Here is a 16,649-nt window from a genome sequence, read left to right as displayed (position 1 = left end):
TTTTAATAAGGCGTGCTGCATCAGTCCTGATAGTTTATGGAGGGTCAATTATTTCTTAGCATCTAGTCAACAGATCAGAATATTTAGTCAGCAGAACATAGTTACACAGGACTTGCAGTGGCTCAGAGAGGTTTCTTAAAGCCTTCCCTCACTTTGAAAATTTCATTGTCCCCCCCCAAAAAAGTCTTTGTCCAAGGTTATCTTTTTTTGAACCATTATTCTTTGGAACATCCTGTCGTTCATGGCGGGTCACAGAACAGTTTGCACTGGCGTGCTAAGCTTTCAATGCTTTGTCATCTTTGTGCAAAGCCTGCCTTTGTGTTGCTTCAGCCATGTAGATAATGTTCACTAACTCTCTACACTGTTCTCTGTGGCGTGCATTGAGCAGTGAGGGCCCTCATCCACACACGATACAGTCCTGGAGTCTGGATGTAGAATGTCTGCTTGATGCCAGCCAGGAGGCACAGAGAGCTGATGTTGCACACGAAGATGCCACGCTGTTGGAGAGTGTTAGGGACAGGTTTAAGCTCGCAGTTTAAGCACAGCAATCTGTACTCAAACAAACAAAACAAACACATTCAAATCAAATCAAGGTTTCAGAGAATCCTGATATTCCCTGTAGATGAGACAGCATTGATTTTTGAACTCCCTAAATGGAAACCATAGGCTTCCATGTGCATGGTGTTCTTGGTTTTGTGCAAAGAAGTTCTAAAATTACTGCAGATGGCATGACATATACGCCATAGTGTTTCTCGCAGCACTCTATGGCTAAGGTGACCGCCTTTTTAGTGCTGAATCTACTAGCAAGCGCGATGTTTGCTTGTGCATGGTCATAACTGCGCAAAATGCTGCGATTTGGGGTAAGTAAATGGGTATATGTGTCTCCAAGCGTTCCTCTCCTCTGATCAGACAATCAGCTGCTCTATGTGTGTGTGCGTGTGTGTGTGTGTTTGTGTCTGCGGCTCTGCGTGCGCAACAGCGATGCACATGTGCATGACCATACATTATGCAGACAGGAGAGTAAACCAGCAGGAGCATGCAGATGCTAAGCTGGTGGCGGATATAAACGCAGCGCTGCTCAATGGCGATATTAAGGATTGAGGTACGGAGACGTTGAACAGAAGTTAGCGCTGTGCCAAACTTGGTCACCGTGGCAACACACGGCACGGAAGACTTGTGCTGGGAGGAACACTGTTTAGTATCAATGCCAGATAAGAAAAAGAGTCGGGCTGAAGACACGTGACACAAACAGATGCTCCCTGGATGATAGCGTCCCTAATGCCACAGTAGGGCAGCGGTCCCTGATGCCCTTCAGCGTTGCATAACGACATAAACAACCTGACCTGATTCATCATTCTTAGCTAAGAATGTGATGTCCCATTGCCCAGCTGTTTGGGTTACTTGTGCCAGAAACAGATTTAATTCTCTTTTTTGAATTGTTAAGCCAATCTCCATGCCAAATAAAGTTAGGTTGAAGCTTAGTAGTAAGCTTTTCAACTAGTTCAAGAAGCAACAGCCATTTGAATGAATTTCATGAAATCCTCCAGTAAAACTAAGCCTGGTTGTTGTTTTAGGGCTTGGTGTCAACACGCTTAGTGTCCCAATAATAAATGTTTTTGGTCGGATGTATTTGCCATTTTATTTAGTTTTTGTACAGCTGACACACTGAACTATTCAGTTTGGTTCTCATGCCGTATCAAAATGCCCTGCATGTTTAAAATCTTAACACGTAAGAACTATATTTTTTTAATCTCCCCAAAACAAGAACCGGTTACTTTTGCCTTTTGAAGAATTGGCCAACGCTTGATATTAGTTCAATTTCAGCACACTGAGAACCTCAAGAATCCCACCAAGCATTCAACAAGCAAAAGACATTCAGTCCCACCCGTCAAGAGCCTGACAGTTTCCATATAGTGTTACAGCAGAAACTGATCAGTTCTCAAAAGATTTCTGGCTGCTCTACTTTGATTCTTGAAGTCTTGATGTTATCTTAAAACATCCCTGCCTTCCAAATCACATACTCTTTCTTTTTACTACACTACATACTAAAGTACAGAAGAGTTTTAGAGCCACGGGAGAGAAAAAACTAATCAGATAAGGAAGATTTTTTTTCATTATGTCGAGAAATGTCAAGAATAAAGACGAATACTCTAAATTGCAATTGGAGTTAATGGGGCATCTAGGTATTTTCAGCATACTACAATTGACGTGCATGTATTGGGACATCCTATATCTTTTTCTGTCATACTAAATAGTAGGGAAGTATGGGGATTGGAACGCAGGGCATGTCTCTCTCAGATGTTCTCTTATTATCATAACATAACATCCACTGGTGCCCAGTCACAGGAATTGTGCATCATTACCCAGAAGTGGATGACATCATGCCCTTTATTTTTCACTCACTGCTCTCCAGTCTTTGGGCTCCAATGGGGTTTCTTATGAAGAGCGATGGTTTGGACAGCAATTACTTTACATGAGTCACATTCCCATCATTGATTTTAGTCTTACAGTGAGAGCACACTGTCTGTGCACTGCCTGTTGGCTAGAAGTTCATTTTAATTTCATTTTCGGAAGCATTGTAGGTTCGTCTGCTGCCTACACTTACACCTTGAAAATTGCAATGTTTTCCATTTTCCATGATGTTTGGTTCATTTTATTGTGATAGCCCTGAAGAAAACACACTCCGAGTTGACACCAGGGACATGAGATGCAGTTCATGTAAACAAGCTGGCATTTTTAAAATTGAGAAAATCCTGAAAATTAAGATTCAGTAAATGACTGGTGTTGACTAAAAGAAAATTTCAAAGTAAGATTTGGAAAGATACATTCTTATCATATTCATGTTAATCATGAAGCACCAGAGGGCCTAAAGAGGTTAATTCATGATCTATTTAAAATATTGCACGGAATTATTTTCAAATGTGGACATATTTTCGTAAAAATGTTAAGAAGACAGACAGGCAGACAGACACTCTTTATTGAAGAAGCCAACCCCAACGTGTAAAGTGAGTTTTGCTCCATAGCCTCTGTAGCAGCAGAGTTGCTGAGTCATTGAGGGAGCTCAGGCAGCTTGACAGATGGCCCAGGTGAAGCTCCCTCCCTCCCACAGCTCTGTACAAGCCACCCAGCATTCTTCTATAATTTATAACACATTTATATGGCCACCAGAGCGTAACGTTCCTCTATGTGCTTTCCTCTATCCTACCATAAACCTCGCTCCATTTTTCTACACATTCCTAAATCTCTCTGGACACACCCATGTTAATTTAAATAGTCAATTCTCTAATGAATGCTGGCAAAAACTAATGAAGACTGTTTCTTTAATAAAGGCATTAATGGCTCACATGCCAAATTTTGCATTACTTACTAGATCCACAGCATTAATTCTATCATAATAATAATAATGTCCTAGATTTCAGTTACTAACATAAATAGTTTTCTTCACTTACTTATTCCACATTAAAAGCCTTACAGGAAAGATAGATAGTTTATATACAGGCATGGAATTATTTTCATGTCAAAATGTGTGTATGCATACAAATACTAAAAGTCTCTTTAACATAAGCCTGCTTCTCTCTCTGTTTCTCTGGAAAAACACAATTTGAGATTCTTTTTTATATGAAACCAGAACCTTGTTAAAAGGTTGTTTCTGTAATATAGAACGTTGAATGAGTCATGCATTGGGTGGAGATTGGTTCATCCTTCTTTCTCCAGATCAAGCTGTGAGCTCAACTGATGCCACACTCATCTATTAGGACTTATTTGGTTAAAAGGTTGCACTGATACAAAGTGTTTATTTACTAAATTGACGAAGCCCCTCTTTGGCTGTGCACAAATCCAAATCCTGCCCTCATGTGTGCACAGGGACCCAGAGGGCATTCACACATCAATGCTGATCAATGAAGTAGGCCCCGCACTTCACACCACAACTATATCGGCATACTTCCTGTCCACTGCTGTGACATCACATCCATAAAGCCAAGGTCGTTCTAAAAGGAAACTCTATGAAAGCCTATGTAAAGAGATACATTTACAGATGGCATGTCAGATCACACCCAATCATTTTGCACATAACCACATGACACTTTTGCTAATAAGTCAGAAAAAAAGATGCAAGACAAACTCATACCAGATGAGAGCACAGACTACAGATGACTTGCTAAAGGGGTCAAGCAGAGGAGAAAGCTTTTTAGTGGGGGGCCATTTATGGGTAATTTGTCGTTTTCATTTCAATGTGATGCGAAAGTTGTTTTCACTTCTAAATTGAAGGTAACGGTCTATAGAACAATTTTGGTTTGAGTGTCAAACTGGATACATTTAAATAAAATAAAAAAGCCTGAATTAAGACCTTCGACAATTTGTTTTTGATTGTGGCCATTTTGTACAACGGAGTATTAGGGCCAAGTAAAAAAATAAATAAAAGATGGATTGATGAGATTAATAGTCGTAATATTATGAGAATGAAGAGGTAGTTTTAAGCTGTGTGTTGTTTAGAGAAGTTGTTTTTTAGAAATCAAATACACACAACGTGCAACTTTACATGGCTCTGCATACTGGCCGGAAATGGCACATTGTGCATGTGCAAACCACCGCAGATGGGCTCCTCAGTATGTAAACAAGACTTTATTCTCATAATATTACAACGTTATTCTGGAAATACATAAAACTATGACTTTTTTAATCTCGTAATTTTACGACTTTTATTCTCAAATCTTTTTCTTTTTCTTTTTTCAAAGTGGCCTTACAGTTATACTCTTTCGTAATTTTGCAAGTTGGGCAATAAAATCAAATATTTCTCTTGTTTATTGACACTTGTTCTATAGACCCTTACCTACGATTTAGAAATGAAAACGAAACACTGGCATCACCTTGAAATGACAGAGCACCCCACTATTTCTCACCATACCAAAATTATGACTTTTCTACAATACCTGCACAAAATATCTAATCAGTCCAATCAGTGGAGTCCATTAATACAGCAGGTATAGACTTAGCAGCAGGTCAATGGCCTCCAGATCAACAAGTGAACATTTTCACAAGTGGATATTTAGGAAAAAGCTATTAAGCTATGACTGCTTGTGGTTAGACTTGGCTTATTAGGTCCAATTTTAGGCCACATTTGTAATCTTTGTAAACACTTTAAAGGGTTGTACCTGTGAGACCTTAACTAGCACCATGCAGCTGTTTTTTTAAATTTATTTTGTATCATGGTTGTCAGAGAAAACCTACTTTTTCCAAGCAGCAAGGCTCTTAAGAGCAGAAATATATTCAGTATGTGTTTGGTTCCAGCCCTCACTTGTATTGAGCCTTTTTTCAATAGGCATCCCAGCCCCAATGTGCTAACTAACTAACTACCATATCAAACTGAGTTGTAAAAGTGATGGCAATGCCACACTTTTGTTCAGCTGGTGTAAAGGATGTCGGAGCTGTTCTTAGGTCTTGTTGCTAGGCTAACACCTTTTTTATGTAGAGTCTTCCTGGCCAGAATGTTTGCTTTGCAGGCGTCCTGTGTTCATCCTGAGGTCATTACTAGTAGACAATATACTGTATGCCCTAAAGAGGTGGGCAGGGAGGCTACCAACGTCACACTTTGTCTGAGACTTCCTGTTCATTCAACTGTTGTAGTTTAAAACACAGTCCGTCTGCTTGAATAACATTTTAAACCAGTCAGTGTCGTCAAGAGAGATGACACCTGAAAGTCACACTTACAATACAGTACATGATTGTATTGCCTCCGTCTCTGACTTCTTGCACGTAAAAATACTGTGGTGTTGATTTTAAAAGTAGTCAGATCCCGACGTGTTTTACCCATTCCAAAATTGTCTCTACAAAAGGAGCGTTCTAAACATTTTAGGAAGGTATTTATTCTGTTTCCAAGGTTAGTTGAACCTTGAAAAATACTATTTTCCACATAAACTGAACATTGAAACCAAACCAGACGCCTTAAGTAGCCCTGATCTCATTACATTTAAAATGAATGAAGACTTAACATAGTCCTAACTCTTCTCTTTATACATTTATTTACTTTTACTTTTTACTTGACTATGGATGACAACAGTACTGTTTCTCCCAAGTCCCTCATATTAATATGACTGTATATGATTTTTAATTATTATCTAGGAGCCATTCGAGGATGGGTTTGCCAACGGTGATGAGCTGTCCCCGGCCGAGGAGTCTGCTGCTAAAGAAGCATCGGAGTCTAAAGGAGTGGTCAAGTTTGGCTGGGTTAAGGGCGTGCTGGTGAGTCTCTCTGAAAAATACGTTGATTTTTCCTTTTCCCACTTTTATTCTTAGTCATTATATATCTTATCTCATCTTTACCTGTTGTTGTTGTTGTTTTTCAAAAGATTTTGACTTCTAAGTCAAGTCATCCGCAAGCACTGTTACACTTAACAGCAATTCTGACGCCCTTTCCACTTTCAAGTCCCATCTCAAAACACATCTTTTTAAACTGGCATATTCCGTCTAATCATTGTCTATCACCCATTTCACCCCACCTGTGTAAATAGTTTAAATGTGTCTTGTTCTGGTTTTGTTATTGTTGTTTTGTTCTTTTAACTATGCCCTGTAAGGTGACCTTGGGTGCTTTGAAAGGCGCCCTCCAATATAATTAATTATTATTATTATTATTATTATTATTATTATTATTATTATTATTATTATTATTATTATTATTATTATTATTATTATTATTATTATTATTATTATTATTATTATTATTAATAATAATCAGGGAGTCAAGGAATATGTAAAAGTTCATATGATAGCTAATATTTAAATTTGGAATACTATCAGCAAAAACATCTGCTGTATTACTTTGAAGTGATATTTACTGTACCAAAATGTAAAAATAAAATAAATTGGCAAGTGAAGGATAGCTAAAGTAAAAGTTACAAAATATTAGCACTACACAAAACTGAAACCAAATGTTACTTTGAGTTTTTCAGCTCGAGTGCTGACAGAGAGACAGTCCCCTCACCTCACCCTATGGTTCAACAATGTCTCTACGACCAACACAGCTTTTTTTTAATTTTTTTATTGATCTTAATGTTTTGTCCTTGTATTCTCACTCACGTTTATATGACCAAGTGGTCCGTTAACCTCTTTATAAAGTAGATGACAGGTGATAAGTGTGCCACTGCCAACATATCATTTGACCTGTATGTGCCAGTAGGTGACACTCTGTGAAGGATTCTGGAGCACAAGTGTGAATGACTCAACCACTGAGGTAGAAATCCCTGACAACTGAGAGAAGTGCTTCACACTGCGCTCCGGTTGACATGTGTTTAACTGGAAATGAAAATATAGTCAGTAGGATACCTTTTTTAATGTTAGGTCGTGTCTGGATATTATCAAGTTGCTTTTGTTTTGACATTAGATAGTCCTTACTTCCTCTCTAATATAAACTTCACACATATTCTCAGCTTTCTTGGGTTTGAATGGCGAGTGGTGGTGTAAGAGATTTTCCTTTTTCATCTATCGTTTTAGAGATAATTTAGTCTTAAAAGTGTCAGAATCTTTCCCATTGGTGACTCTATAAACTAATGAACTATTCAGTCCACCTTTTATTTATATTGGAGAGGTCATTTCCAATTATGTTGAGTCAAACAAAACACAACAATGTAAAGTAGGGGTGTGACTTCTAAATGTTTAAACCGCTTAAACCTTAATGAGGCTTTTTTTTACCACTTGGTAACGTGCTCATTTCTCTGCACAAAGCACTGTGTAAAGGTTTAGTCATTTGGTATGCGATTCGGAACGCAGGGTCTATCTCATCTATTACTAACAGCACTCCACCTTTCCCTGCCATCTGTTTCAATATGCTTTCATCACAACCGACAACAAGTATGGTGTGCTCTTCTGATGTCAACCTTACAACACATATACAGTAGGTGTTGAAGCTCTTGTCTGTATATAAGGTAGCTCCTCCACGTTGACATGGGCCTCAGTGCAGCTTTTATTCTGTTACCAAAACATGTATTATCCCTAAAATGTGTGTTTTATAATCTCCCTAATGGGTGACAGTGAGTCATCGAAAATGTATGCAAATATTATTAATGTCAAATAATGGAAGAAACTTTTCATTGTCAAAAACCAAAGCATATCAAATGTAAAAGCCAATGTGGATGACTTGAAGATGAGATCCTGTACTCTCCTCCTCAGGTCCGCTGCATGTTGAACATCTGGGGTGTGATGCTCTTCATCCGCATGTCATGGATCGTGGGTCAGGCTGGAATCGGTAAGCAGACACGATCCCCTTTGAAGAACCGAGAACTTCAGCATAATGGCAGTATTCTGCTATTCAAAAATAAAACGTGGGAGGGAGGGAGGGAGGGAGGGAGGGAGGGAGTGAGTGAGGGAGGGAGTGAGGGAGGGAGTGAGTGTGCAATCTGGGATGTGGCTAAAAGTGTGAGAACACCGTTGCTCCACAATGAAAAAGTAGATGGTGTAAGACTCCTTGTTCCTTCTCAAATTGTGTGTAACATTTGACTTAATGCTGAGTCACACACAGAGCAGACAGTGGGCAGAGCCAATCTTACATGAGATCAGAAATGTTTCAAAACATCCCCTTTTAACCCAAATGGCCTTTTTTACCACATTGCATGGCAAGTTCTGTCACTTCAGCTGCCAGTGTAAAGTGCCCTGCTCTCCCTTTACATGTTGTTTCACAATTGAGACATTACACCTTATCTTACCCACTATTATATTATGTTATTAACTTGCATTACTACTTCTCTAAAGCACACCTTACCTTTCTTTATTTCTGTCTTTGCTTTCAGTTCATTACAGTTAGCGTTAGCATTAGCTTGAAGAGCCGTGCAAGTTTTAAGTTTGAGTCGACATCAATTCAGTGTACTGTTGTATTGTGCACACGATGAGTCTTTGTAAACTCCAAATCATTTTCAGGGTAAAAATGTACAGCCACGATGTTCCCTCTAATAGATATATTGTGTACTGTGTGAGTTTCACACAAGGCAGCAAATTACAAATCGGTAAATACAATCAAATCAAATGGAAAGTTGGAGATAACGGAAGAAGAGACATCAGAGAGTTATATATCCAAACTAAACCGACAGTATCTGCATGGAGAGGTACCACTGTAGAGAAAACACACTACTCACACTAGGCCGTCGCCCTGTACCGTGCCTAAGCACCATTGCTCCCCCTCTGGCCTGTACTCACACTGCTCCTACAGATCCGAGCCTAGGCACCATTGCTTCTTGCCATGAGTCTATGTAGTCTACGTCTATATGCGTGCAGGTTTGGAGTTTGGAGCGTATACTTTTATCCGATTTTTTTTTTGCCAAATTTGCAGAAAACATCCCACTTCCACATCAGACTAATGCCATTCACTTCGGCAGAATGTTTCATAATGTCTGTTGCGTGCGTGGGCTCGCGGGGACAGTCTCATATAAACAGAAGTCAGGATCACTGTCTATGTGCGTGTCGGATCATTAGCATCTGTACTGTGGCCTGAGTACACCTCTCCCCAAGTGTACCGTGCTGGAGAACCGAATGGAGCATTCACACTGGTTAAACGTACCAGACTTTAGTACACCGGTACAGATGGCCTAGTGTGGGTGTGCTCTTACTGCGCCCCCTTTACCCTTTTGTCTCTCATTTTGATGCTCACCTTCTTAAACTGCTGTCAGATGAATCCAGGCTAAAGAAACAGAGCAGTCAGCCCGGAGATACACACAGCCAATGCTTTACTTTGATGTGACAAAACACACTCGCACAAAACTGACAAATTTCAAATATCATCATCAGGAAAAAGTGAGCAAGTGGTGTGACACACAGCCCCGTATCATTGACATTTTGGTGTTCATTTTGTGCCTGTATCAGACACTCTGTTTCACACACCGTCCCTGAACCTCCCCTGATAACTCTTTGATGTGAAATACTGGCACACTGTGACACATGTGGCAGCCGTCTCCTCTCTTGAGCCCGTGCTGTGACTTTTCACACACCGATGGCAGTGATTAGGACGGCCGCCTAGAAAATTGTTAACAGTGTTGCTGCACATTCTTTATGTTCAAGAGATTTTTTGCTAAAAGTATCTGCTGTGTTTCTCTCCCTCTGCAGTTCTCTCCTGTTTGATCGTCGCCATGGCTACTGTGGTGACAACCATCACTGGCCTCTCCACCTCTGCCATCGCCACCAATGGGTTTGTAAGAGGAGGTATACATCACTTTTCTTTCTTTCTTTCTTTTTATTATTATTCAGTTCGGAGAGACAGATATTATATGGGGCAGAGAAGGGAATGACGTGCAGAGAACGACCCGGGCTGGATTCTAACCCGGGTCATCACTTTCTTTTCTACAATGCCAGGCTAAAGCCTGATCTATACTTGTGCAGCTCTGCGCCTCTGCGTTCTCTGCTGGGTAGCGCAGACATGGAACGTTCTCCTGAACCGTTGATAGTAGTTCGCCCGTGTGGCAGATTGCACACTGCACTTTTGATGTAAATCGGTGAAATCCGTTGCTAAACAAATGAAAACTGGAAGTTTTTGAGTTTGATAATGAAGAATAGCTCCTGTGCTGTTGAAATCCCTCATTGTTGCTTTGATGCCAAATCAAACCTCTGCGGCATCCGGCGCGTAGGCAAATTTTTCATTTGGTGCGCGACACGGCTCTGAGGCCACCGCACAGGACCTCTGCGGCTCCGCAGGGGCTCTGCACACGCGTTACCGCACAAGTATAAATTGGGCTTTACCCATACCATGTTCCAGAACTTCCAGGTGCTTTGGCATGCATTCCAAATCCAAGAAAGCGTGCGTGTGTGTGCGTGTGTGTGCGTGTGTGTGTGTGTGTGTGTGTGTGTGTGTGTGTGTGTGTGTGTGTGTGTGTGTGTGTGTGTGTGTGTGTGTGTGTGTGTGTGTGTGTGTGTGTGTGTGTGTGTGTGTGTGTGTGTGTGTGTGTGTGTGTGTGTGTGTGTGTGTGTGTGTGTGTGTGTGTGTGTGTGTGTGTGTGTGTGTGTGTGTGTGCGACAGTTAATTTCTGCCAGAAAGCCGACTTTATGTTGATATCACTTATTAATCACACACACCTCTGAAAACTGCAGACGTTTGTCCTCCAGTGCTCTGAACAAAGCAGACAATATTTCTCCTCCTGTTGCTCCTGACATCAACTGCTGCCCGTGACACAGACAAGGCCGTTAGCAGTTCTAAACATGGGCTAGCGAACTGCTATGTTTGGCCGAGCACAGCTACTGATCCTGGGCCAGCTGAGCCACAACGTTAGAGTGACTGTAGTGCAGAGCGGGTGGGATGTACGGGGCGGATCATTCTGCGCATGCGTTCATTTTGACAGCCCTAATAAGAACATAATGAAGTTGTCTCTCATGTCTGTAACCAATTGTTTTTCCTGTATTTCTCATCAGTAATGTTTGGCTTTTTGCCTCACTTTCCCGTTTTTTGAATTTTTTATCTAGAAATGGGCAAAGGTCTGTCCATCCATGTGAGCAGGTCAAAAGATGGACTTTACAACCTCACTAAACACTCCTGTGTGCTTGTTGGGACTCATTTATTTACATTATATTTTTTACACATAACGGTTTTTGTCTCTTTCTTGAGTGAGGCAAAAAACTAGAAATTTAAAATTTTGAACTATTCCTTTAATTCTACAATTTTTAGAGCAACTTTTAATGTTCTTCTGAATTGTCCAGCTTGGTCACTCTAAGCCTGCCCTTTTGCCAGCAGGTGTGTGTGTGTGTGTGTGTGTGTGTGGACTACAGTAGAACCCAGTGTTTATAACAGTGTGTCCGGCTGGTCATGCTATGACTAACAGCTGACAGGCAGTGTGATGTATGCTCCTGGAACTAAAATAACCTTGAGCACAGGCCAAGCAACTATTGCTTTTATGTGGCTGGGGCGTTCTTTAACTCTGCACACTCATGAGAGAATGGAGCATACGTAATGTTTGAGGATTGTGCTAACGGGAGATTGGTAGATTTTGAATGGCCTAATCTGGCACCTGCCAATTGAGCATCATTTAAACCACCTACCTGAGTATTGTTGCTGACCATGTCCATCCCTTTATGACCACAGTTTACTAACGTCTTGTCGATTGCCTTTTCATTTGCAGGCGGAGCATATTACTTGATTTCCAGGAGTCTGGGCCCAGAGTTCGGAGGCTCCATTGGTCTGATCTTTGCCTTTGCTAATGCAGTGGCTGTAGCCATGTATGTGGTGGGCTTTGCTGAGACGGTTGTGGAACTTCTTGCTGTAAGTCTTTCTGTGTCTTTTGGGGTCTTTTAGGCTGTGAGTGATTACTAATTGCTATTATGTACTGTTATACTTGCCCTCTGCCAAACCCTACAGACAGCATGGACATCATATGACAACACACAGACAATTAAATGAATCCCAATGTTTATTGTCCCTCCATCCGCACTTGATTTTAATTTCCAATTCAACACCTCCTTGTATTGTCTCTCAGAGTGTAGATGCCGTCATGACGGATGAGATCAACGATGTCCGAATCATCGGCACCATTACAGTCATTCTTCTGCTGGGCATCTCTGTGGCAGGGATGGAATGGGAGGCCAAGGTATGAACAACTAATAGAAACTGTGTAGAACCTTCAAGTGCTTCAGTCAAAGTACTGAACACAGGATCCACAGTATGACTGATGCATACATTGGGTTAAGAGGTCAGTTAATAACTAATGATTGGTTGATTGTCTTCTCTTTAGGCCCAGATCTTCTTGCTGTTTGTCCTGGTCACAGCCATTTTCAACTACTTCATCGGAAGCTTCATCCCCCTCAAGTCCAAGGAATCTATGGGCTTCATAGGCTATGACAGTATGACCACACAACCATTTCACAAGTCAAACTTATTTAAAGCCTCTGTAAAACTTGGTAAAAATCAATATGATATTACAGTTGGGTGTCTCAATAAGCTTTTACAAAAACCTGATTTGAAAATAAATGTTCATGAATATTATAAAACTTGTTTTTTTAAAAAAAAAGTCTCATGGCAACATTATTATTTATTTTTTTACATAAAAAAGAGAACTGCCGTGATTGGTTTAAAATACTTATTGTGTCATGAGAACAACAGCATAACCTGCCTCATCCAAACCCAATTTATGTACAGTTTATCAGACTTAAATGACAGTATCTTTTCATTTGGATTGATAAACATGGCTAACTATTTTCAGATGCTCACTATCATGCAACTAATGCTGGGCTTACCCTACACGACTTTTCACGCAATTTGACAGTCGCAGACAATCTTCCAATGTCGGACTGAAATCACAGAAGTCGTGCTGGAGTTGTGGCGCGCGCACGTAATCTCAGTCGTTTGGTGTAAGGTGGTCTTCCGACCCGATTTCAGCCAGTCTTCTTCCCGTCTTGACGTTCCGACATTATCAAACATGTTTGATATTATCGTTAGTCTTAAGGGGTTGGCTCAAGCGAAATGACGTAAACACTGTCACACACTCGCATGCACCAAGCACGACGTAGGAGGAGCGGCATTAGTCGCGACTTGTGTCCGCCTGTGCAGGGACTTATTTCGGACACTTTTTCCTTGAAGCCTTGTGGGAGAACCAGGCTGACAGCCGCGCAACCTTAACACTTTACCGTCAAATACAGGGTTAGGAGTTAAAGTTATTGGGGGACGAGATCAGCAGATAAGTATGGTCAAATAACTAAAGGAAGTCCCCCGCTCGGAATATTGAATTAACTTGTTTTTAATTAAATAATCACAATCGCGTTTGCGGAAATAATATTAATCTCAAAAGGAATCTAGTTGTAGTCTTGCAATATGAGACCCCTGTCTTTTCAAAATCTCACTCTGCGACTGAAAACTAATGACTAGTTGTCTTCAGGTGTGAGTTGATTGTCTTTAGATGTAAGAGGGTTTCAGTCTTTTCAAAGTCTTTTAAAAGTCCTCTAGTGTAAGCCCTGCATAACTCTGCAAATGGCAAAGATTCAGTAGATTTGGGTTTACAGGGGCTTTAGGGTAGAATGAACTTCTGGACTAGCTCCTAGCCATGAGAGCTGTTAGCTTTAGCAGTGCTTGCATTAAAGGCTTCATCCACTGTCTTCCTCATGTGTCTCCTGTCAGGTTCCATCATGTGGGAGAACATGGGTCCCAACTTCCGAGAGGAAACCTTCTTCTCCGTCTTCTCCATCTTCTTCCCAGCAGCCACTGGTATCCTGGCTGGAGCAAACATCTCAGGAGACCTCACTGTAAGGAACCAGAGAATGCATCGCTAGGGCTTTATCCTAATGGAATACTTAAGCAATGTCAAAGCAAGCCATTCATTTTCTGTGCTATTGGACTATTCATTGATTGTAATATTAAATGATGAAGAAAGACACAAGGAAATGGTGATTTAGCTTAAGAGCTTCCAGTGTGGCAGTCAGGATTGGTGACATCTGTAACAACAGGCCCTAGAAGGCCTCGGCAGGGGGAACCATTTCAACATGCAACATATGTTTCTACAGCAGGGTGTCTCACATCTGAATAGAACATAAGAGCTATGTCTTCTGAATGCAAGCTCACTTCTTAACAAATCATTCACAATGAATGAACTGATATTATTCAATAGTTTAGTTCTATGGTAGATCAGACACGGTTCTATGTAGGAGTTCAAAGGTTGGTGCAGTTTGTAGATCGCTTGTCATCTTAGGTCTCTGTGCTGCTTGTCTTCTGCAGGACCCCCAGCTGGCCATCCCCAGAGGAACCCTCCTAGCCATATTGATCACAGGAATAGTCTACCTAGGTGTTGCTGTGTCAACAGGTGCAGTAATGCCCACTTTTTCCAAGAGTATTTATTTGCAGACCCATGGGGAAGCGCAGCTCCACTGTTGAACCGGAAATACGTCACCGTCACTTGAATAAGGAAGTAACAACATCCAACAATAACAAGACCGCAGACCGATTACCCGGTTTGTGTTATTTATATTGTTTTGGCGATTAGGTTCAGGCATCACAGCAGGGTGGTTAGGGGACAGGGATAGGTTCTAACAATGAAGTTCGTTATACTTAGGTGGCGGTAATGCAACTACTAAGGATGCCGACCACCATAAAATACCAAAAAAGAAGAAGAAGGACCGTGACGTATTTCTGTTCCAAAGTGGAGCTCCAGTTAGTTAAATAGATGCCTCTCACTTTTTCTGATATATATATATTTTTTCTTCTTATTCTGCACCTTTTCAAGTGTATTACATTTCTTAACATGGTTTTTAAAATATGCAAAAATATATATTTATTTACACCAGGCTCTTGTATCCTGAGAGACGCCAGTGGAAATGCGAATGACACCCTCAGTGCTGCGTTCACTAACTGCACCGACGCCGCCTGCAAATTTGGCTACGACTTCTCCAGCTGTAAGGCCGACAACGACTGCAAATATGGGCTCCACAATGACTTCCAGGTACAGTAAGCAGCTCTATTTGAAGATCATTCTTTTATTTTTTATTTTTTTTTAAAGATATTTTTTGGGCATTTTTATGCTTTATTTGATAGTGCAGAGAGACAGAGGTGAAATGGGGCAGAGAGGGGAGTGACATGCAGAGAACGACCGCGGGCTGGAATCAAACCCGGGTCTGCTGCTGGGCCCGGCCCGGGAGGGGGACGCCTTACCAACTGACCTAAAGGCGCCCCCAGATCATTCTTTTCTAATGTTCTCAGTTAATTTCAGAGAGAGAGAGAGGTTAAAGAACTATTGTTTTTACGTGAAAAGGTCAAACCGTTCAATTCTGTATTTAATCTCCTTCCAGGTGATGAGTGTGGTGTCTGGTTTTGGGCCGATCATCACGGCTGGAATCTTCTCTGCCACTCTGTCCTCTGCTCTGGCCTCTTTAGTCAGTGCACCTAAAGTCTTCCAGGTAAGATTAAAGTTATCCACCATAAGGCACTGATAACCAGGGGAGCAATTTACATTTAGTGGTTACATTTTGGTTCATTTTCTAGTTTTGATTCTGATCTTTGTGTTTGGACAGGCTTTGTGCAAGGACAACATCTACCCCGGCCTTGCCATGTTCGCCAAGGGATACGGCAAGAACAATGAGCCCCTCCGAGGTTACATCCTGACCTTCGGTATCGCTCTGGCCTTCATCCTCATAGGTACGGCTGCACATGTGTACAATCAAGCATTGTTATTGTCTGAGATCACCAAAAACACTACTTCAACAAGACTAAAGAGCTTACAAGCCTCTAGGCTGCAATGTCCATTACACTAAACAACATCAAAATGTTGGAGTGAATGGGCAACAAAAGTTTCAAGGATATTCTTAATTTTGCGTCTGAATAGTACTGTATTAAGCATTATACTGTGTATTGGTGCCAACAGGGTTAACCCTTTAGTAGGACTCAATTGAATGGAATCAGAGACTTGTTGTTTGGCACTTGCTTAAAGAACTGGAGGACATTGAATGTCATAGTATGGGCCCATTCTGAATACAGTCTTTGATGTTATTCTTCTTGCAGCTCAGTTGAATGTAATCGCCCCCATCATCTCCAACTTTTTCCTGGCGTCCTACGCCTTGATCAACTTCTCTGTGTTCCACGCATCACTGGCAAACTCACCAGGTAAGATCACAACCTAGAAATGAAAGAAAGTAAAAACATAATGGGCCAGTTTCGCAGACATGGATTAAGCCTAGTCCTGGAGTTAATTGATTTTTTGGGAGAT

At 41.1% G+C, this 16,649-nt stretch overlaps 1 protein-coding gene across 1 annotated transcript in view; it reads left to right on the top strand.

Moving 5' to 3' along the window:
- slc12a2 (solute carrier family 12 member 2) overlaps positions 1 to 16,649 on the top strand; it is a 70,153-nt gene that overhangs the window by 22,290 nt on the left and 31,214 nt on the right. The window contains exons 2-13 of the mRNA XM_080047206.1: positions 6,121 to 6,240; positions 8,164 to 8,239; positions 10,087 to 10,182; positions 12,087 to 12,226; positions 12,441 to 12,551; positions 12,696 to 12,804; positions 14,075 to 14,199; positions 14,669 to 14,753; positions 15,235 to 15,389; positions 15,736 to 15,843; positions 15,958 to 16,081; positions 16,445 to 16,546. Of these exons, the coding sequence (XP_079903332.1) occupies positions 6,121 to 6,240; positions 8,164 to 8,239; positions 10,087 to 10,182; positions 12,087 to 12,226; positions 12,441 to 12,551; positions 12,696 to 12,804; positions 14,075 to 14,199; positions 14,669 to 14,753; positions 15,235 to 15,389; positions 15,736 to 15,843; positions 15,958 to 16,081; positions 16,445 to 16,546 (1,351 nt within the window). The remainder of the gene's footprint in view (positions 1 to 6,120; positions 6,241 to 8,163; positions 8,240 to 10,086; positions 10,183 to 12,086; positions 12,227 to 12,440; positions 12,552 to 12,695; positions 12,805 to 14,074; positions 14,200 to 14,668; positions 14,754 to 15,234; positions 15,390 to 15,735; positions 15,844 to 15,957; positions 16,082 to 16,444; positions 16,547 to 16,649) is intronic.

The sequence above is a fragment of the Ammodytes marinus genome, assembly GCF_949987685.1.
Source record: "Ammodytes marinus genome assembly, chromosome: 18".
NCBI classification, from domain to species: Eukaryota; Metazoa; Chordata; class Actinopteri; order Uranoscopiformes; family Ammodytidae; genus Ammodytes; species Ammodytes marinus.
This window is presented reverse-complemented; position numbering and strand designations above follow the sequence as displayed.